The sequence below is a fragment of the Apteryx mantelli genome, chromosome 2 (assembly GCF_036417845.1).
Source record: "Apteryx mantelli isolate bAptMan1 chromosome 2, bAptMan1.hap1, whole genome shotgun sequence".
NCBI classification, from domain to species: domain Eukaryota; kingdom Metazoa; phylum Chordata; class Aves; order Apterygiformes; family Apterygidae; genus Apteryx; species Apteryx mantelli.
Window position 1 is genome coordinate 77,018,225 of NC_089979.1, and position 20,909 is coordinate 77,039,133.

Consider the following 20,909-nt stretch of genomic DNA (forward strand, 5'->3'; position numbering starts at 1 on the left):
TATGAACCCGCAGGTTCTGAAAGACAAGATGTGTGGATATCAGTGTTTTCAGAGAAGAATGAGAAAATTTGCTCAGCATGCTATAATTTTTTTTTTTTTAAGAAAACTCATAAAGCACCAGCTAAAAATTCCCCCCAAAATCTGAAACAAATTTAATTTAAAACAGCACAAATCCTTCAGTTGTGCTGACTGCAGAAAGGAGAAAATCATGGTAAAGACATGCATGTACATGTGTTCTGATATTGTAGGAAGAAAAACAAAAACAGAGAATCTCCAATGCGCCTTGACCTACTACCACATCTCATTCTTGTTGCTCTCTGTTCACCTGCAGCAGAATTATCTCAGGTGTAGACACTCAGCTTTTTGGATGAAGGGCATCTGTGCAAAGCCTGCTGCAATAGAGCCCCTGTTCCTGTTCGATTCCTTATGTTCTCCTGAATTAGATATAAAGCTGTGACCAGCTTAATGCAGCATAAATTATTCCTCGTGCTGAAAAGAGCACTTACACTTTCCCCTATACTCATCTCCTCTTTCCTGTCCACACCCTCGTGTTTGGACTAGCATTCATGCAACCACGCTACAAATTGTGTGCAGGAATTGATCCAGCTGCAAACTAAGTTTTTTATAGAGAGTTTCTTTCCAGGTTAGTTTACTGACTGACTAGTCCTCCAGTTGAGCTCACAAAACAAATTCTGAGGGCAGGAACAAGCAGTTGATGGTAATTGCAAAGCCGGCAGCCTGGATTAATGACAGATTAAATTGATTGTGATGCTTCAGTTTCTTCCTTATGTACATTAGGAGGAGTGAATGTATCAGAAATACAGTGCTCTATGGGAAGCTAGAAATTGATATAATGGTATATGAGAGTCATCTTGGCTTCTGAAAAGGCTCCATCACAAATCTGTCAACAAATCCACTTTGATAGGAGACTAATAATATTTCTGATTCCCGCAGCATTAGGACAGCGTATGAAAACATCAGTGGGAATCCCACTGCACAGTCTAAGCATCTTGGTCTGTAAGCCCTTCCCTAGGTGTACAGTGCCACATCTGAGAAAATAAGAGACAAAAGGACTGGTATCAAACCAGTAGTTTTGCACAGTCTTGTGAATATCTTGTTCATTTATAGGTTGTGTGGTTGTATGTCAACATAACCATTAGAATTACGATTATATTAATGTTAATTGTGCATATTTGTTACAGGAGCATTATCTTTTCCTGGATCTCTTTGTACATAATTTTACAGTGTCCTCTATACTTTCAAGGTCCTTAACAGTGGTTATTCAATGCCTGTTACATGTATAGCCTACAGTATTTTCAAGGTCATGAGGGGTTTTATATTACCAGCTGAAACACTTGAAAAGAAACCAGGCTTTCAGTGTCGTCTTCTTGGTCTCTTTGAGTGGAAAGAGGTGATGGATAACTGATATATAGTGTGTTTTTCTTAAACCAACTCAGATTTCTGAGTCAGAGTCCAGAGCTGTTTCTCATAATTTAGGATGCATTATTGGCGCAAAGTGAAACAAATGAAGAATGCAATAAACTGCTTCTAGTAACGCCACTATGCACTTGGTTATAAATAAAATGATAGAATTGGAGACTGTTTTTCCTTAAGTTAAAATGAGAGTCATGAAGCGCAGCTGTTGGGTATTCTTTTTGCGTTGTGGCACTTCTGTATCATGAGCTTGTCTTCTCATAATACTGATGCTTTATTTTTCATTAATAGGCCCAGATTTGTATAGGCAGTGTGTGGGGGGAGGATATGTAGTTAGGTCTTTTGTGGCAGTAGCTGTCTTATTGATCCTGACTTTCCATCATTTTACTTCAAGTATCATGAAAAAGTCACACTGAAAGAAGAATTCAGTAACAAATCACTCACTGAAACACTGGTCTTGGGAGTTTAACTTCCCTGTGGTGGTTTTAAGGTGGTGTTTACTGCTAAGAAGTTAGTCTGTGGCTGACAGAAAGGTCTTCTACATTTAGCTGTAGAGTCTGCAGATAGTGCTACCCCAGCTGCTCACTCCCACCATCTGCCGTTCTGCCAGCCGACATGTGCATGCCTTATAGGCAGAAGCATCTAGGCCACCTATCCATTGGTCTCAGCAAACTAAACCAACTATCTGTTGCAGGCTTTAGCCCACTAACGGACACTCATCCAATTTAACTGATTTAGTGAGAGAGGTTTCTATCCCTAGCTGGATTTGCTTCCCCTGCCAGACAGCACTTGCCTGTACTGCTGGCGGGAAGGTACCATCCAAGTACTCACCTACCTATCTCAGGTAACATTAACAGGGAGTGAGGACAAAGTAATGAAGCCTCTTTGCCCAGACTGGGTTGGGGGGAGGCCTTGCACGATCCCTTCCATCAGCAGAGCTGTGGGGTCAGCACCATCTTTATTCAGCACAAATAGATCCGGAATTCCTTTTTCCACGGCCTGTGTTTAAAATAATCCCCACGTTATTTCCCAAGGCAGATTAGCAAGTGCTGCTTTGGAGGAGATTTCTGGCAGAGTCTAGACTTGGTAACCTTTGGCAGAGGGATGATAGCAAACAGCGTGAGGAGGATAACCTCTAATAGTGCTGCTCATGTAGCGCACATCTGTCTGCAGCCTTAACACCTCTTGACTCAATTAATATCTGGCAGACTGACCTTTTCAAGTGGTTAAGGAGTTTTCTGTATAGGCTGCATGGTCCTTTCTACTGCTTTTTAGTTCCTCTAGTGTCTCAATTAAACAACTTGGCCCAGGTTACATATCTGTGCTGTATGGGACAGTCTTGTTGACGCTGAAATCTGGAAAGCCTACTTAAAACAGCACTTGCAGAATTCTGTCTTATTCAGAGTACTTTATGGTTCTCTCTCCAGCTAGAAGAACAGGAAGCTTGTGAGGTTCTGCTGTGAAAAATCATTATTTCATATTGCATGGGTAAAGAATAGTATTCCACAGGAAGAGGGAGAAAAGTCTGCATTGGGACAGGCAATTATAGAGTGCTATTAAACAACTTGGCTATATTTTGTCATGGGAAGGGAGGTTTAGATTACTGGAACCAGAACTTAAAAAAGAAAAGAAAAAAAAAGAGTGTAGTGCCAAAATGCTAGAAAGTTTCTGAGTCATCAAATCTCATCCCTGCTATCACAGACAACTGTATCACATAATCGTATTCAGAAATTCATAAATCACATTTTGTCTCAAAACATCTCTCTCACAGACTAGAGGAAACTTTTTTCTGCTGTTATTCAGGTCAGCTAAAGCCTCATTCCAAAATGGTGTGTATATCTCTGCAGTAAGATCTTAATTCATGTGCACAAATTACTATGAATTTGTGAGGTCAGGAGAAACAGGATTGGAATACTGATCTGAAACCAAAAGCACGTAAGCTGGAGGAAAAAAACTTCACGTAAGTAAATGTTAAAGAAAACTAAAAAGTATGAATAGAATGGAAAGACAAAGTGTTTGAAAAGTCAGGGTAGTTTCATTCAAAGCTGATCAGAACATCTTCTTATCTTGTAAATTTTAGCTGTGGGTCATTTCCAATACCGTAGTATTTAGATATTCCAGGAGAAGCTTGTGCCGCTATGTTATGAGTGATTGCAGAATTGGGGGTTTTGCTGCTAGCCAGCTTTTAATTCTTCACTTACACGTGAGGAGTTCTGTTCTGGAGGGTGGAAATCTTTCCCTTCTTCATGGTGTTTCTGTCTCTCTGGGGCTCATGTATTGCCCCATGACTGTCTGACCTTTCTGCATCATTAAAATCATGCATCACACATACGTAGTAGCACTATAGAGAGCAGCCTTAGAGTTTGGCCATCCTATCCTGGCTAATTATGGTTGACCCTATCTATCCGTCTGTTTTAGAGAAGACACTCTTAAGCAGGGGATGCTGTGCATTGCTATATGCTGAGTAGCAGAGACCCCGTTTAATTCAGAATAAAGTACAAGGGAGACTTGAATGGTTCCTAGGCCTGTACTTGCTTCTAATCTGGTCATGTTATCTTGATTATTGACCCTGTGAAATCATGCCCAGAGCTCTGATTATTTCCCATGTTGCAGGATGAGAGCTAGTGAAATAGTAGACACAGACACCTGTGCAGCAAATTGAACTGTGTTCACATATTTAAATTATTTATGCATTTAAGTGTGTTGTTGGAATATTGGATGTGTGGAAGTGTGTGGTTGGAATCTTAACCATCAGTATAAAATATTTAAATAACAACTATTCCTTAATGCAAGGCAGCTACTCATTTTGTTTTCTCTCTGTCTTGTATTAAGTGGATATCAAAGCTGGTAAAGAGTTCCAAAATCAAGTGTCTGATCTACTCAAATATTTCTGTTTTCCATACAGGAACTTGGAACATTTGCTAGTTCCCTTTTTTTAATAGGGAGAAATCTTGATATAGTAGTTCCTAAAACAAGACTTAAAATTCAGAAGGGATTTTTTTAATGTTTAAATTTAAAAAATATATCTCAAAAGTGGCTGAGGGGTTTAAAGATTGACTCTGTTCAGTGGGAAGATAACTGAGAGAAAATCCAGTGAGCAAAGAGCAGCAGCTCAAGTAGGGCCTGAGTTTTCAAGGGTAAAAATCCCCATCAAAATTCTGAGCAGAGAGGCTCCTGGTCCACTTCCCTGTCCTGGGCAATCTGCATCTGATTCATTTGCAATGAGCCTCCCTTTAGTGTTTCTCCTCTGAAATGTCACTGCTGCAGTGCAAGCAAAACTGATGCACAGTCTGCCCCAAAAGGATCTAGTGATGGTGAGAAGACGACTGATGTGTTTTGCCTGAGTGACTGTTTATCCTTTTGGTAGCTGTTGACTTAAGCACGTAGAAAGGCAGGAGGGGTGCAGAAATCATGTTGGTTCTCAGACCTGAAAGGCTGTAAGGCAGCCAGGTGCAACAGTTCCAATTCAGAAGTACCTTGCATCAAACCTGTTTTAATCGTGTTATAGCCTGGGGCACCTAATACATAATGTTGGTGGCTGTCTTTAAAGAATCACCTGAGCATGTCTGAAACAACTACCTGCCTCTCCATATTTGGCGAGTTTAAGAGCTTTTTCTTCTTACTATATGGAAGTTTTAGGTCATGAACCAAATAAATTTTACATCAGCATTTGCCAGCTGAGTGCAATGAACAATCACAAGCACGCAGATTGTGATGGCTTAAAGAGATAATGTGTGCCATCTGACCTGCAGCAGCTCCCAGCTCTATGCTTAATTTTTAAGTACAATAAATTAGTTGAAACCATCCTCTTTCTTTGTTTTAATGAACAACTGCAATAGAAGATGCTCTCAGGCTCTTTCTGAGCAACTAGAAAACAGAATTGATGACACTGAGAATTGTTTTTTCTCTTGTAGGTGAGATCAGTTGTAAGCAGAGTTCCTTGCAGGATAGGCATTCAGGACATGAAATAAAATATTCAGTTTATATTTAGTAGTTTAGCAACTGTTCTGTTTAATTCATGCAGCTTTTTTTATTTTTCAAAATAAAAGCTTTAGATATTTCTATGTGTGCTGTTTATTAGCAGGAATTTTACATGACTTGAAAGTTGCAGGCACAGAATTATTAATTAAAAGAATACACAGAAGTTCTTGGTGAAATGTCACCGAATTCATCAACCACATCTCAGCAAGTAGAAAAGCGAAGGTTTCTCAGCTAGCAAAGTGGAATGAATGCTCAAGGGCAGATCTATTAAGCTTATCTTACTGAGCTACTGCTCCTCTTCTTGAAAATGTTGCTGTATAAAGTAATTCTAAAGGTCAGATTGGTTTAGATGGGACTAATTAAATTGATTATGAACTGCAGCTTTTTCTTTACAAATTCAACTCTTGGGGAAGGGAATAAACAGATATATTCCTTACACTCATATTTGGGTTATTTATATGCCATATTTATCTATAATATATACATATTGTACTTCCATATAGATGACGGAAGTGTGAAATAAAAGGTTGGAGTTAGATCCTCTGCTGATATAAAAGTGCCATAGCATTGCATTCAGGAGAAGCTATGTCAACAAACAGCAGCCTGTCGCAGGTTGACCTTGGTTTCTAAACAGGGCATTTGTAGTTTTGCTGTTGTGTCTTCTGTAAAATACGTAGCTGTTATGTATTTTATCATTCCATTTAACTTTCCACTGATAATGGCAATCTAAGGATAGATTATAAGGGTAGTGAAAACAGCAAGACTTTTGGTAATGCTTTGTTTTCTTATACCGGTTACAAAGATAGTCTTTGTGAAATCCATATATCTGAATTAATTTAGTGCTGGTTTAAATGTCTTTGAAAAATATTTTTTTCTGCCAGTGCATTCCAAGATAGCACATTATTATTACCTGGTCCTATTTCTGGTCTCGTCTGGGTTGAATTATGTTGGGATTTTTGGTTGTGAGTTGGTGTTCCATCTTCAGCATTGCCCCATATACTCTGGATTGCTTGATTTGGTATTTATGCTGAGAGCTAAGGGAAGGGCTGGATGGCCTGGTGGACTGTGGTACTTCAGGAGACTGTAGAATGAGATTAGGTTCCCTGCAGTGTAGTCAGATTCCTAGGTGACTTCAGGCAAGTCACTTAGCCTTTGCTTTGATTCCCCATCTGCTGCATAACAGTGCTTCTCACCTTTCCTTACTGTGTTCCTCCCTCTTCCTCTTCTCCCTTCATACTCCCACCAAGCTGTTTAACATCTTTTAACTTCTAAGCAGTTTTAAGCAGCAGTAGTCTCACTCACTTAAGTGGGATCACTGGCTTGTGCAAGGTAGGAACTTGTATAAGCCCTTGCTGTACCAAGACCTTAGACTGTAAACTCCCTGAAACCTCGGATTGTTTTTTGCTATATGTAGTGCTTTGCACTTTGGTCCTGATCTCAGCTCCAGCTGCTTGTATAATGTAAATAACTTTGCTGCCTATGTATTAACTACAGAGGACACTCTGGAGTACTCCCAGTAACACTGTCTGAAAGAGAAACTTCACAGATTGATTGTGAAGTGCTGGAGGTTTATATTTAAGATGGTTTTAGTTTTATAGATGTTTCTCAATGGATTCTGTAATCTCCCTATGCAGTCTCAGAATAGTCCTAGTGAATGGTAGTATAGTTGGTGGGCAAGAGAAGAAAAGAGAACGTGGATTCTGTCAGGGAAATGGGGTGCCTGGGGGTGGTGGTGTGGATAGCATACAAAATAGGAGTAATGGGGAGGTTTGCCTGAGTCACTATTAGCCAAGAACTCCTGCATAAAGCCAAAGTTACTGACAGTGAAAGAAAATAAGAACCCTAAGGCAAGTGGGGAGATACTGGAGCTGTATAAAAGAAATGCTGTTCTTGTCATTCAAGTGCCTCCTGTCTTCAAGACTTTTAGCTGCAGTTAAGTTCAAAAGTATGAACTGTGATAAGTGGATTATTATTGTTGCAAACATCAAAGCTGTGAATAACTGACCTTAATATCCCCTCAACAATTAAATGATGAACTTCATGTTGTGAAGGAGATTGTTTTCAGTGCTGATAATTGAAGGTCAGTACAATATCCATTTAAAAAGCAGCATTTCCTTGCGAAGGAGTTTAAATCAGACCTAAACTGTATTCACTTCTACCACAAACACTGTGCCAATATCTGCAGTGTTGTTACAACAGCAGTTCCCCCGCAACTTGAAGACACAGCCATGTTTCAAATACTCCACTTCTTTTCTTATTCTAAATTGAGGAGGAATATGTTTGGTGAGTAGTCTGCCACCCAAGAGATAGAATATGGAATTGCTTCTTTTCATAGGATGACGGTGCCTTCTTTTATTAATTTTTGAAGGGGAAAGAAAAGGTCTTGCTTTATTAATGGAATAGCACGGTTCTAATGTGCCAAAAGGGCTTGAAAGACCTGTGTCTCTAAACCTTCTTATGGAAAGGAGAAATACTATTGCTTTGGATCTCTTTATTAATAGATTTAAACCTTAGGAGAACTGACTCGCATCCCTTTTCAGTTCTTCAAGAGAAGCTTTGTTTTGTTCTCCAGGCTCCCCTGCTTTCCACAACAAACTACAGATTTTTTTTAACTTAAAAACCTCCTTCAGAGTTGGAAATATCAGAGTTGCAGTTTTCTCTCACCACTGGTGCCAGTGAAATGAAAAGTCACAGTACAGTGAGAGGGCAGGTGTTGGCACCAGTGGCAAGCGCCATATATCAGAAAAGAACATCTGAAAATCTGAATTTGTCTCAGTATAGATAAAGAGAGATCACATTCTCCTCCGATTATCTTCTGGAGACGCAAACTGTATAGCACCTCCAAATGCAAGGGATTTTTACCCCATTCTTGCATGTCACCTTTCCTACTAAGACTTTTTAGGTGTTTTGGCTTTAGTTTTCTTTATTTTGGTGACTTCTGGTTTTGCCTCCTTTCCTAAGAACTGCTATTGCTTTGTCTTCCCCCATTCATATTCTTTTTTCTTTCTTTTTTGCTGCATGGAGACTCTCTGCTGTACAAGTGTAAGTATTTTTTTAGCTCTGCTGATTCTGGCCTACTTGTTTATGTTTTTATGCTCCATTTGCTTCTGTACTGCCTTGTTAGTCTCCTGGGAGACTGTAATGTCATCCATCTGCAGTTGCTGAATGAAATAGGCAGCAGTTGAGGGACAAGATTGGGTTTTGCAAGAAGGTTCAGCTTTAAGACCAACCAAAGCAGAGTGCTGATGTCAGAGAGATAAGCACAGATGTTACTGCTCAGAGAGAAAATCTGTTGATTTGGTTTTATATTCAAGCCTCATCCAGCTTAATGAAACAATAACCTATAAATAACCATAAGCTAGGATTTTCTTGCCATGGCAAGTTTTAGGTGAAAGAGATGTCACAGGTTATCTCAATATGGTCAGGTGGGTTTTCTTTGCCTGGGTGAATCACTTTGAATTTTTGAATGCTGCTCTCACTTACCTTTTTGCACTGTTACCTTTAATATGTTTATGAAGCAGAAAAGCCATACATAGTCTTAGAGGAAGGAGGGTTGAGGGGAGACGAGTTGAGGAGCTGAGTTTCAAGAGGGAGGGGGAAGTTGTTTGTCAGTTTGTTTTAAATCTTTCAAAACAGAAATGACGGGAGGATCATGGAGCATCCATATATCTAATAGGATTAAATAGGAATGATTTTGGAGGAGGGAGACATGGAAATGAGCGTACTCCTGAGCACTGAGAGTTATTTCAGTTATTATTGGTATAATCAAGGAATGTAGACTGTATAAGACTGCTGTGAAGGGCACATTGTTTTCTTACACTCAAAGCAAAACTTTAAGTGTTTAAAATGTGATTTGGATTGTTGTTTTTAATTTCCAAGATACTAGTGTTCTTCCACTTTTGATAATATAAGTTAAGAGAGCTCAGATAGTTTTCTGAGGAAGGGAGTCAGAAGACAGGAATCTAAAAAAGTTTAAGATAATTTAAGAACATAGGAAGAGAACCTGGGGGTTTAAAGGTAACTTGGACACATTAACTATAAAGAGGCATTTACTGGGGAATGTGGTGGAGATTTGCTGGCTCCCATGTACTGCTCAGGGGTACTTTCACAGAGCCATCTTCAGAGAAGACACTGGTGCGAGTTCGTACAGACTTCCAAGAGGGTCTCGCAAGGAATAGGTATGCAGTTAATCTTTTTGTCTGTTCTGCCACGCAACCCACAGTGTGCTCAGGAAGAAATAGGACAAACAAGGAAAAAGTTCTGGAGATGGTCTGCTAGAATGGAAAGTCCCTGGAAGATGTGGTAGATTACATGAAATCAAGAAGGGGGAGATTGACACTAACAGCTATTCTCCTGTAAAGGCCATGATTGAGATTCAAAACAGGAGGGCTGAGGTGTGTTTGTGTGGCCAGAGGTGGTGTGAAGGCAGATGATGTGCATCTGGCAAACCTGAACTGCTTCCACTAACTATGGAAAATGGGCCTCAGGCTGGGGAGGAGAGAGATCTTTCCCCAGGAGTTCACGTATCTCCTCTGGTAATGCAATGTTCTGTGCTGCTGTAGAATATGGCACAGTGATTGAGATATTAAGCTGAGATTAAGTCTGTAATATTTTGTGAAAGGAGCACACTGGCCTATTTAAATTAATGCTTTGACCCATTTTGCTCATCTTCTATGATCTAGAAAGCTCACTTGGCAAGAAGCCTTTCATCTGTGTGCTTCCTAAACTGGCTAGAAAACAGAAGGTTTTTGAATAGAAGTTTATGTATAGCTGTTACTCATGCTGTTCAAGTGAAAGAGAGGAATCTCTGCCCCTTTGCCTTTATCCCCAGCAACCAAGCTGCTGAGGGATCATGCCAAGATGACCAGAAGTCATAGCAGTGATTCCGAGATTGACTTATGGTCTTCAGCACAAGCTCTGCAGGGTGATCAGGGGGCATTTTTTAATCCAGCAAGGAAGATCAAATCATCCTGTTCCTGGCAGTCAGGGACATCTTGAAATGTTTGTTACTGCACAAGAATCCCAGGACTTGCCCTGTGCTGTTTTGCATTGGTGCTCTAGGCCTGGGCAGCTCTCTCAGCTTGCCTGTGTCCATTGCGAGAGCAATCTGAACGCTGGCTCTGGCTGTGAAGCTGAAGGGCTATCAGAAGTTTCCCACCAACCTTCTTTCCTGTCTTCCTTTCTGATCTTCTTCAGTGTGTGAACTGCTCCATCAGCCTACTAGATGTAATTTCCAGTCACACCACCGGAAAGAGCAGCAAGCCAAGATAAAATACATGCAAATTATACATTAACATGGGAAATAGGCTTCAACTGGAAATACAACCAAGGGACTACTGATTGTGACTCTAATTGCTGTCCCAGCTCAAATGCTCAGCTGCTTCAGCTTTTCATTATGAGACTCAAATGCCTTCAGCTGTTTCAGGTTTGGATGAATGTAGCTGTTCTGTCATTTACTGATGCTTGTCAAATGTGGAACCTGCACCAGCTGAAGGTATCTTTTTTTATTGCCATGAGCATCACTGGGAAAAAACAGAGCTCTCTTGCCCAGACAGTGCTATCACTGACTGCTGTGTAGTCTAGCAGCCCTTTCTTGATCTTGAGAAGACAGGTAACACTTTTCCTGTTATGAAAATGTGTCCTAACTCCGAGCATCTGTATAGTGACATAATAATCCTCCTAACTACTTCAGATGGGGATGTAAATTTACTACATATAAGTGTGTGCATTGAACTTTCCATAAATAAAAACTGGTAAAAACTTAAACAAAGAAGACATGGTATGTCTGAAGCTTCAAGGCCAAACTCTGTCTTTTCTGGATCATATAACATGATGATAATAGACTTGATTAACAATTGTGTTAATGAGTCATGAGCCATAAGAAAATCCAGCTTGCTGACTCGCACTCTGCATTTAAAGCCATTATGGTGCTGGTAGCACTAGAAAGCAAATGGAAGTACATGGATGTCACTAAAACAAGCAGATATGACTCTGAATACCACAAGGAAGCCCATCTTTGCAGGAGCTGAGTAATTTTAAATTAACTCTTTAGAAAACATGCAGCTTAGCCTTTTGTTTAAAAGTCTTACCATGCTAAACTGTGTTAAGAAGTTCAGAGTTGTTGACACATGCATTTTCTGTAGCAAAAAAAGTCTGTCCTGCCACGCAAACTTTCAAGCAAGAAAGTAAGGGCAGCTTTTTTCCAAAAATACCAAAACAAGCTATTAAGTCTGGTATTTGTGTCCTTAAGGCAACATACTCCCTTTTCTGGGAATGTGAAGATGAAGAGGATAGTAGCACATAACTTTTTCAGTAAATACATTGAATGTGTGCCAAGGTAACTTTCCACCTTTTCTCAGCATGTCTAAAGCCCAGGCGAATCATGTGATTGCTGGAGATACTGATAACACTGGCAGGGTAGTTTTGCTTTTTGGAGAAAATGTGTGCGTTCCGAGACTACATTTTCCTGGTGAGGCTTGGTGAGCTGTGTGGTGGCATCCAGAGGCTTAGTTGCCTGAATTTTAGTCATACCCAGTAGTATATTACTAATGAATGAACAGAGGAAGTATATTTTGTATTGAAAATAACAGCCAGAGCAAGGGGAAACTATCATGGGTATTATCATTAACTCTGCAATATTGGGCACAATAATTATTTAAATTTTCCGTGCCTCATGATCCCCATTGTAAAGGTGAGGTTTTAATATTAGCCTTGTTTTACAGTTGGGAATCAATGAGTAAATGCTTGTAAAATTCAAATGATAGCCCTGTTTACAGCTTAAGGTTTCAATGGGGAGAAGAAAAGCTCCCTGGTTCAGTTTTAAAGTTGGTTCAGTGAAATGTCAGTTTAGAAAAAGTTCTGCAGGTTTGAAAAGGGGAGGAAAAAAACCCATTCCTTCCTGTCATTAAACCCAAACAGATCTTAAAACAGTGCACGGGCTTGGCAAACTGATTTGTTGGGCAGAAGGGAAAAGTGTTCTTTGTCATTTCTTCTGTCCACTGAAGTACTTTATTTTTATTTTATCTTGATAGATGACTCCTAAATCAAAAAGGAAAAGCATCCACAGCAGAATGCTTCGGCCTGTGTCTAGAGCTTTTGGTAAGTGAGATAAATTCATTAAAACCTCTTTGCTACGTTTGGATTTTTTGGGGAAGTTCTTTATTCAAAAGACTTTCGCTCCCTCTGGATTGCATTTGAGGCCCAAATTGCTTGGCTTTGTTTTGTGAATCTTTGTGTGTTTTGGTAGTAAATATTTGTTCACTATGTTCTGTTCACAAACATATTGTGGCTGAGCACATTCTCTGAATGTGTTTATAATGATTTACAACAAAAGAGAGGAATGGCATTGCCTTTTGTTTTAAATAGCATTATTAAGTCTAATTAGAAAGTTTTGATTTCTCTTAGAAATGGAATTTGATCTAGATAAAGCACTGGAAGAAGTACCTATCCATATAGAAGACCCACCATTTCCTTCCAGCAGGCCAGACAAGCGAACTTCTGGATTCATTTCAGAGCTGCCATCAGAAGAAGGGAGAAAACTAGAACACTTTACAAAATTAAGGCCCAAAAGGAATAAGAAGCAGCAGCCCAGCCAAGCAGCAGTGAGTCTATATTAAAATATTGTTGGTGATGTCGTCTGTTGGATGCTTTTTGCCGTGAATCATTTCTTGCAGAGTAATGAGGATGAATGTTAAAGTGTTAAAAGCTAAAAGCAACTTCTTAATTTTTCTGCTGGTATTCATGTCTTTCAGTGTGCAACCCCCATTACAAGCTTTTTGTCTTGTTTGACATAGCCTAAACCCATGATATGTTTTATCCTTTGTTTAGTTGCTTCTGTTTTTTAATGGAGGCAGTTTCTGGTGGTACGTGGAGCTGTCAGAGAAAACGCATAAAATATCATGAGATTTCTCAATTACATTGCAAGGGTTTATAACGCTTTAATCCTTTTTTCTGCCTGCCTTAAGACTTGGTAACTTGGCATGAATTCCTGTTTCTACCAGCTCTCAGAGGAGCTACTTTGTGACATCCAGCTTCCCACAACTCCTTAACCGAAAATGGAGTTTGGGACAGCAAATCTGCATGGTCACAGATCTTCTTTTCATGCCAGAGCCTGCCTTAGAAAAGCAAAACAGAGCACTGTCTGTCCACAAAAAGCACTGGTGTGAACCCAAGTGTGGGGTTTCCATGGTTCCATTTCCTTGGTATTCCACATCAATAAAGGCTTATTTCTGTGGAGGTATATCTGTAGGGTATGTAAGGACAAATCCAGAGGAGGTACAGGGATGTCTCTTATTAACAGAACAGAGCTGATATGATAAATATCCCTTATCAAGGGGCAGCTATTGCTGCTCTGAATCCTGCTGTCCAAAAATGAATTCCTATGGCCTTTTCTACTGCCTTAGGATTGTCAGAGGAGAGGACCCTTGATTTTCCTGATGCTGGAGAAGATACATGAGGTAGTAGAGTGCTTTTTGCATCACTTAGATGTTAAGGAAGCTTCAAGCAAATGGGATATTCAAGCCAACTTTTCATTCCCTTGCACTAACAGAGAAATGTAGAGGTATCAGAAGAATCACCTGGTCTTCACACTGTAGTGAAACACATCTGTGTTCACTTTTCCAATTTGCTGTCCTGCAGAACCTTTGTGTTTTCCCGATTACTAAACTTGCCTCTCGTCTGAACTTACTCAGTGCATCCTGTGCCACCTACATAGGGCTGGGGAAGTTGGAGGGTGCTGGGAGGGGGGAAGGCAAGTGCTCTGTTACTTGACGTGGAGTGGGAACATAAAATACCTTGCTCAACAGATACAAAAAGCTTCCTTCTTATAAAGGACAAGTGTTATTTCCTATGGTAATGCAATACCCTGGGAGTGCTCATCAATAAAGAATTTTTATTAGTATTATTATTTACTCTTAGCACTAGGAGAGTAAAACACAAAAAAAGCCATACTCAGGCATTAACATTGAACACTAATAGGCATTAGAATAGGAACATTATAGGAACATCCTGTGCCTTGATGACTTTATTAGTCCCTCTGAATTTGTGTTTGTGTTTAGTAAATTTTCAGGATCTTGTTACTTTTTCAGATGGAAAGAGTTTTCTTATTTGAGGTAGATTTTTCTCATCTGCACTAGACTGGTGGATTCCTGCATTACTTCCCCTTTAGGAAATACACTTGGCTTTGATACTTAAATGTTTGTTCTTATCTATGGAGAGTTCTGCTGTCAATATAAAATGGATTCTCAGTTCTGTTGATGTCATCATCGACCATTTTTTGACTGAGAAGGTGACTATTTACACTGAGACCATGAGCACTGCTGTTGACCAACAGATGTCCATTCATGAATTGTTGCATAGTTTCAGAAGTTCTAGCTAAATAAATTCTTTGGAGGGGAGAAGAAAAAATGAAAATCTGAGAAGTTTGGGCTTCTTAGAATAAAATTGTTTTTCATAGAAAACGTGCAGTTTGACTGGCAGCAGTGCGGTTTTTACCAGGTAAACTGACTTTTCAGACTATTATTACGTTGTTACAACAGGTATCAATAACAGTATTAATTATTAACTGTGATAATAAAGTAAATAGTAGACTTTTAACAAAGTTCAGGCAGCTAGAAAGTTTCACAGATGCATCAAAACATTAGTTCATGTGTCTGGCTTAATGAGGCTAGGTCTAATATTGACAGTGACTTTTAAGAGTATTTATTCTCCTTTTTAGAACAGAGTCTATATTCCAGCTGAAAAGAGAAGCTAGGGTTATTCTGAATTATGGTAACAACTAGATCATTTCTTAACTGAAATTGTTTCAAATTATGAACCCTACTATTTTGTGGCAAACTGATTCCTGGTCATTAGTACTGCCAAGAATACAACTGGGCTGGGTCTTGTGGAGTCCTCTGTAGTCACCTAAAAGACTTTTATACAGCATTTAAGTTGAAGGAAATCTCTCTACTGGTAATAGAGCTTTTGCATATCACAGTCACATACCGGAACATGTGTTTCATCTTCAGGAGGCTGTTGAGTCACCAGCTAATCTTTACAATGCTTTTGTGGTTGGCAGGTATTACTAACTCAGCCTATTTTAGATGCCTCTAGTCACCCACATTCAAAATGTAGACACTGAAACCAAAGAAAGGGAGCAAGTTTTTAGTTTTTGGACGCTTGGTGAAAATCTATGTTTGCTTCCTCAAGTTAAACACCTTCTTCTATATTTGGGCTCTGTGGTTTTGGAATGAATTATAAAGGGTGCTGTAGCCTGCTGGAGCTTGGTTTCTAAATCCAAAATCCAGAATAAATGTTTCTCTCTGAACAGGGAAACAAGAGCTGTCAAAAATTCCTTTTGGAATTTTTGTCCACTCTAGGTGTCCACTCTAAACGCAGCTATCAGGACTTACCTGTTTTCTTAACTTCTTTTCTCTCTTCTAAGTGCTCTGCTCTCACAAGCCTATGGCATGTGATTGCTGGCCTCATGCATTGCAGCATACGCTTTGTCAGTGGCATCTTAGGTTACCTATTGTTTGAGATACAGCACCTCATAACTGGCCTGAGTAAAGGGGGAATTCCAGCAGTGATTCCATTGTCTGCACTGAATTTTGCTTGGCTTGCACAACTTGAATAATCTGTTAACTCCTAATTATTATCATTTAAGCAAGTATGCTTAGATTATGATATATGAGAGAGAGTTTTTCTTCTGTCAGGTGTCTGCTGGAGTGTCTCAAGAAGGGGAACAGAATGGCCTCATGGGGAGAGTGGATGAAGGTGTGGATGAATTTTTCACCAAGAAAGTGACAAAAATGGATTCGAAGTAAGTTTAAATGCAAAAATTAAAAAATCAACTTAAAAAAAATCCATCCTCATAGCTGGGCAAGTAGCACTTCTAAGTTGTTGTTGAATTCTGTTCCCAATACCCAGGATGGCTGTTGTCAAAGTTGGAAAATACCTTTAGTACTCTAGGATATTATGAATTTGATTACCCTCCCTTAAAAATGACTGCTTTGAAATAAATCACTTTAATATACCATGTGGGACAGATTATTGACTGGTGTGTATTTTTATAATTTGGTTGACTTCATACCAGCCTTCACCAGAGCTCATTAGAGCTAAAGCAGAGCTGTACATCAGTTTTTACTTCAGTTTATACTCTCTTCTCCAGTGCTAGTGATACACATGGATATCTCTAGTAAGGACTGATATTGGGCACAGACAGCATTGTGATAAATGGCAGTAGATTTATGTTGATTTAGAAATACTTGTTAAAGGCTTGTTTGACAAATTTGTAGTACCCCGGATTTCAGCAATATGTTTGTCTGAAAGACAAAGTCCTTCAGCTTTGTATAAGGAGGAAAAAGCAGCTAATACAATTGCTTGGTAGGTGATTGTGTACTTACAGAACCAGGCATCTAGATATTCTTGCACTAATGCATGTGCGCAGGTGCACACACAAATATTTATGTAAATAAATGAGAAAGCTAGAGCAAATTCCAGGCAACTTAGAATGACCTCTTCTGTACTGTATGTGACATCCATTAAGTAAAATGGTAGATGTTAACTGGTAAATAGCTGTGGCAGGAAAAGGAAACGTTTTGAAGTCAGTATGAGCGATAAATATCTATGGTGACATGTGAAGCCATGTGTGATACACTATATGTAGTGATAAAATCATGGTAGCTTTGAAAAATGGATTAGCTGGGTTAAGGTCGGAGAGCTAGCATACTACTTCCCTTGGGCGCCTGCCAGCCACCCGTTTCAGATGTCCCTGTGAACTTGCACCTGTCCCTGGCTGTGCATCCCTGGCCATGTGCATGGCTCAGTGGTCTTTGCCTCCACTAGCTGTCCTCAGTTGCTCCACTGAGGGCTCTTTCCCTAGTTGGGATGCTCGTGTGCACACATGCTGTGTCCTCTGCTTTCCTCTCAAGTGTGGATACTCTACTTTGAAGCTGACTGTAGAAAATGTTTACTGGTGATTACTTTCTGAGGATAAGCACCTGCACTTTAAAGGTGACCCCTCTAGCTTTCTTACTAAGAGAAGATGACTGAGCCAACTGGTTGCTTGTTGATGCAGAGCCCCTAAAGGATGAGATCTCCAAAAGCTGTGCAAGTCACGTGCTTGGTCAGAGTTATCCCGCTTCTAATAATGGGCAGATACAAATGAGCGATGGTACACTCTGGAAACAGAACAGACAGTCTGAAATTGTATGTGCATGGGCAGAGCTACCCTGAAGCAACACCTAGCTGGTGTTGGAAGCAGCCAGGTGCCCAGTGCAGCTGAAATAACTGCCTGTCTTCATTGTACCATGTGCAAGGCCAGCGCGGTAGTCCTCAAAGACAGTATGATCAGTGCCAATTGTCCTGTTTTTAATTTAGAGACACCAGCTAATGAGTGGGCCTAGGGTGATATATGGATGATACAAAAGGTTAGCTTTGCCCAAGAGAAGTCTTTTGGAACTATTTAAAACAGAGGGAGGAGGGCAAGAGAGGAGATTAAAATGTCTGTATCTTTTATTAGGAGACCATCAACGAAAAGTTCAGACAGCAGTGAGCCCAGCGAAGCAGGTGATGAGAAGAAGAAAAGGGACTCTAGGAAGAGTGGCTTTCTTAACTTAATCAAATCAAGAGGCTCCAAATCTGAACGTCCTCAGACTGTCTCGGTGTCAGAGGAGCCCTCCTCACCCAAGGTTGCTGCGAAAAGTCCGGCTGTGGATGCAAGTAAGAAGGAGGTAAAACCTGCAGAGCAGAACGGTGGTGCAGAACAATCTGAGGAATTAAAGACACCAGACTCAATCGAGGAGGTACAGCCAGATGATGCTGTGAAAGCCGAGAGGGGTGACAGCAAAGGAAGTCCGCAAGGGGGCCGGAGGTACGGAGTGCAGGTGATGGGCAGCGGACTTCTTGCAGAAATGAAAGCCAAGCAGGAGAAGAGAGCAGCCTCTGCCCAGAAGGTGAAGGCAATTTGTTTAATTTCTCCAGAGTTGTTGTGAAAAGTGAGCAAGAGCTAGGCCTCTTCAGGGGATGGGATACAAGGGCTGGTGGCTGGCACTTGACATATCAGTCCTGCTTTCCACCAGGGATTACAGTGTCACTGCAAGGGAATTGTTCAGTGCTGTGGTGGTCAAACATGAGCATTCTGGCCAAGGACTGGGCTGCACATGTGGAGATGTCCCCCAAGCCTGCACTTTCTCCTCATGTGGAGCAGGTGACACCAGTTCTTCTGCTTGATGTCAGGCCAACACAGGCGTAGAAGAGGACACATAATAGTTTGCATGTATTACAGAGCAACTTTTGTGCCACCAGCAAGCACGATTTGGATGTCTCCATGCTAAATGATGTGTGGTTTGCTCACTCGTAATGCTAGCATGTTTAGCAGAAATTAAAGCCAGAAAAGACCTCTTACTGTGTGTCCCCTGCACGCTGGTCCCTCAGGTATTTGGCGTGGTTAACTACATTGGCTAATGTCTAGACTGCTCTCTTTTGGAAGGTGATACAGCAAATTTGAGAGATGTGTGTGCTGTGTTTAAAATTATATATCCCATGCAGAGAAGTAAATTTGGCTTCCAAACGCTGTTTACAGATATCCTGCTTATGCTTTTTTATTGCACTTCTTTATTTCTCTGCTCTTTTGCACCATACTTAATCATTCTTATGCCTTTTATTTCTAGATTTCAAATATTAACACTCAAAGAAATCAGCCATATGTTTAAAAAAAAGAATCTGTTTCACATTAGCTGTTCAGATTCCCTTGCCTGTCTAATTTTCTCCTCTGTGAGGTGATAACACTGAGCAAGAACCCTGCTTCAGGCACTTGACATAAGATGGGATATCCTTGTGTTACTCCAAAGCATTTTCTCCCAAACTATTTTGCTTGATACCATTTCCCGCCTGAACTTTACCATTCTCATCCCCGCCTTCCTCCCAGCTGTAGTTAGCATATCCTGAAATTGCCAAAAGATCGGCCTTTTTTCATTCCTCTTCTCTGCCTCTTCAACATGCAGGTCACTCAGATGCTATCCATTCTCTGCCATTGCCCGCCATGATTTGAAAGATGTTACCTTACAACAAAGATCATCTACATGCTTTCCTATATGTTTTTCTTCCTTTAATACACTGCACAATTGTCTTGCTGTGACTGAACAAGGCATTCAAATGTCATTTTTGCCTTTCTCTATGTTTTTATAATGCCTGCTGTGGTGTTTGAACTGTTGCTGCAAACACTGGGGTTTTGTAATAAGCAGATTCAAATTAACCCTGTAGTCCATTATTAAAAGGATGCTCAGGTTACAAATGATTTTTCTAAAGAAATGACCAGTTCACACCTTTCTGATTGGTGCTGAATAGTGCCATGAATAGTCTCATTGATTTCCAAGAGACCAACTTTTCAAGTAACATGCTATATGATTGTGAATAAGAGCATTACAGTCTGCCTGTAACTAATAAAATTTTGAGTTACTCCAGATAATATAAATATTTACAGTTGCATAAACTGTGTGTGCTTCAGTTGCTGGCATATAAACATGACAAGGAGAAGCTGTGAAGTTAATATTTGTTTTGGAGTTTTCAAAAGAAATAGTATTATTGATCTTATTTTTTGTTAGGCTTTGTAAAAGTTGATATTTATGGAATGTAAATATAGGTTGTACTTTTTTTTTGTTAATGAGTGACAAGAAAACTGAATTGAAATAGGATCCTATACACAGCAGTGCACTGAATTATTCCATTTTAACGTCACTCAGACTGCACAAAATTGAACTGTTGGTCAAAAGAATTTTTCTCATACCTCATCCTGGATTGCAATTTTGGACAGTTTAGTTTTGTACTTTCATTCATGATATTCTTGAAACTGAATATGTAAGTAATTCAGTATCCTGGTGGGCGAGCTGCAGAAGAAGGCATCCCACTGCTGTTATATTGCTTAGGAGGGGTATGACACCGACTTCCCTAATATCTTCAAATTTTATCAGGATCCTAGTATGATAGAAAATTCTATTTTCCTTTAAGATACAGATGGTTGCTTAGATTCTGAGCTATTTTACATGAAAACAAAGCCAGAAGGAATTTACTATTTCATTCATACCCTACCACAGTCTTGTTACAGATGCAAGTGAGGAGTAGGTGCACAGTAGATGGAAAGATGGTAAATCTTTTTTGTTTTCTTTTACTTAGAATACGATGTGTGAATTGGCAATAATGGTGCAGACAAATACGTACAGATTAGTGTTTTCTCTAGGCATACATATACAGATCTTTTAGCTCCATCTAGTGTTTACAAACTGAATTTTTAAATACCTTCAGCAAGACTCATTTGTAACGTTTATTCATTCCTGATTGCACCCAACTGCAATATTTCCCTGCCTTACACACATTACTTTTAAAAGTAGATCCCAATTTATCTGCATGATGTAATGGGTAATATCTTCAGTATTTACATACTGAAATTAGTATTTTGGTGAAAGTTGATAAGAATTCACATTCCATGAGGAAATTGTTGCTAAATTCTGTTCTCA

At 39.8% G+C, this 20,909-nt stretch overlaps 1 protein-coding gene across 4 annotated transcripts in view; it reads left to right on the forward strand.

Moving 5' to 3' along the window:
• Positions 1-20,909, forward strand: part of CARMIL1 (capping protein regulator and myosin 1 linker 1) — a 203,408-nt gene that overhangs the window by 167,684 nt on the left and 14,815 nt on the right. For all 4 annotated transcript variants that reach the window (XM_067290920.1, XM_067290921.1, XM_067290918.1 and 1 more), the window contains exons 30-33: positions 12,447-12,513; positions 12,820-13,016; positions 16,110-16,216; positions 17,918-18,350. In XM_067290920.1, the coding sequence (XP_067147021.1) occupies positions 12,447-12,513; positions 12,820-13,016; positions 16,110-16,216; positions 17,918-18,350 (804 nt within the window). The remainder of the gene's footprint in view (positions 1-12,446; positions 12,514-12,819; positions 13,017-16,109; positions 16,217-17,917; positions 18,351-20,909) is intronic.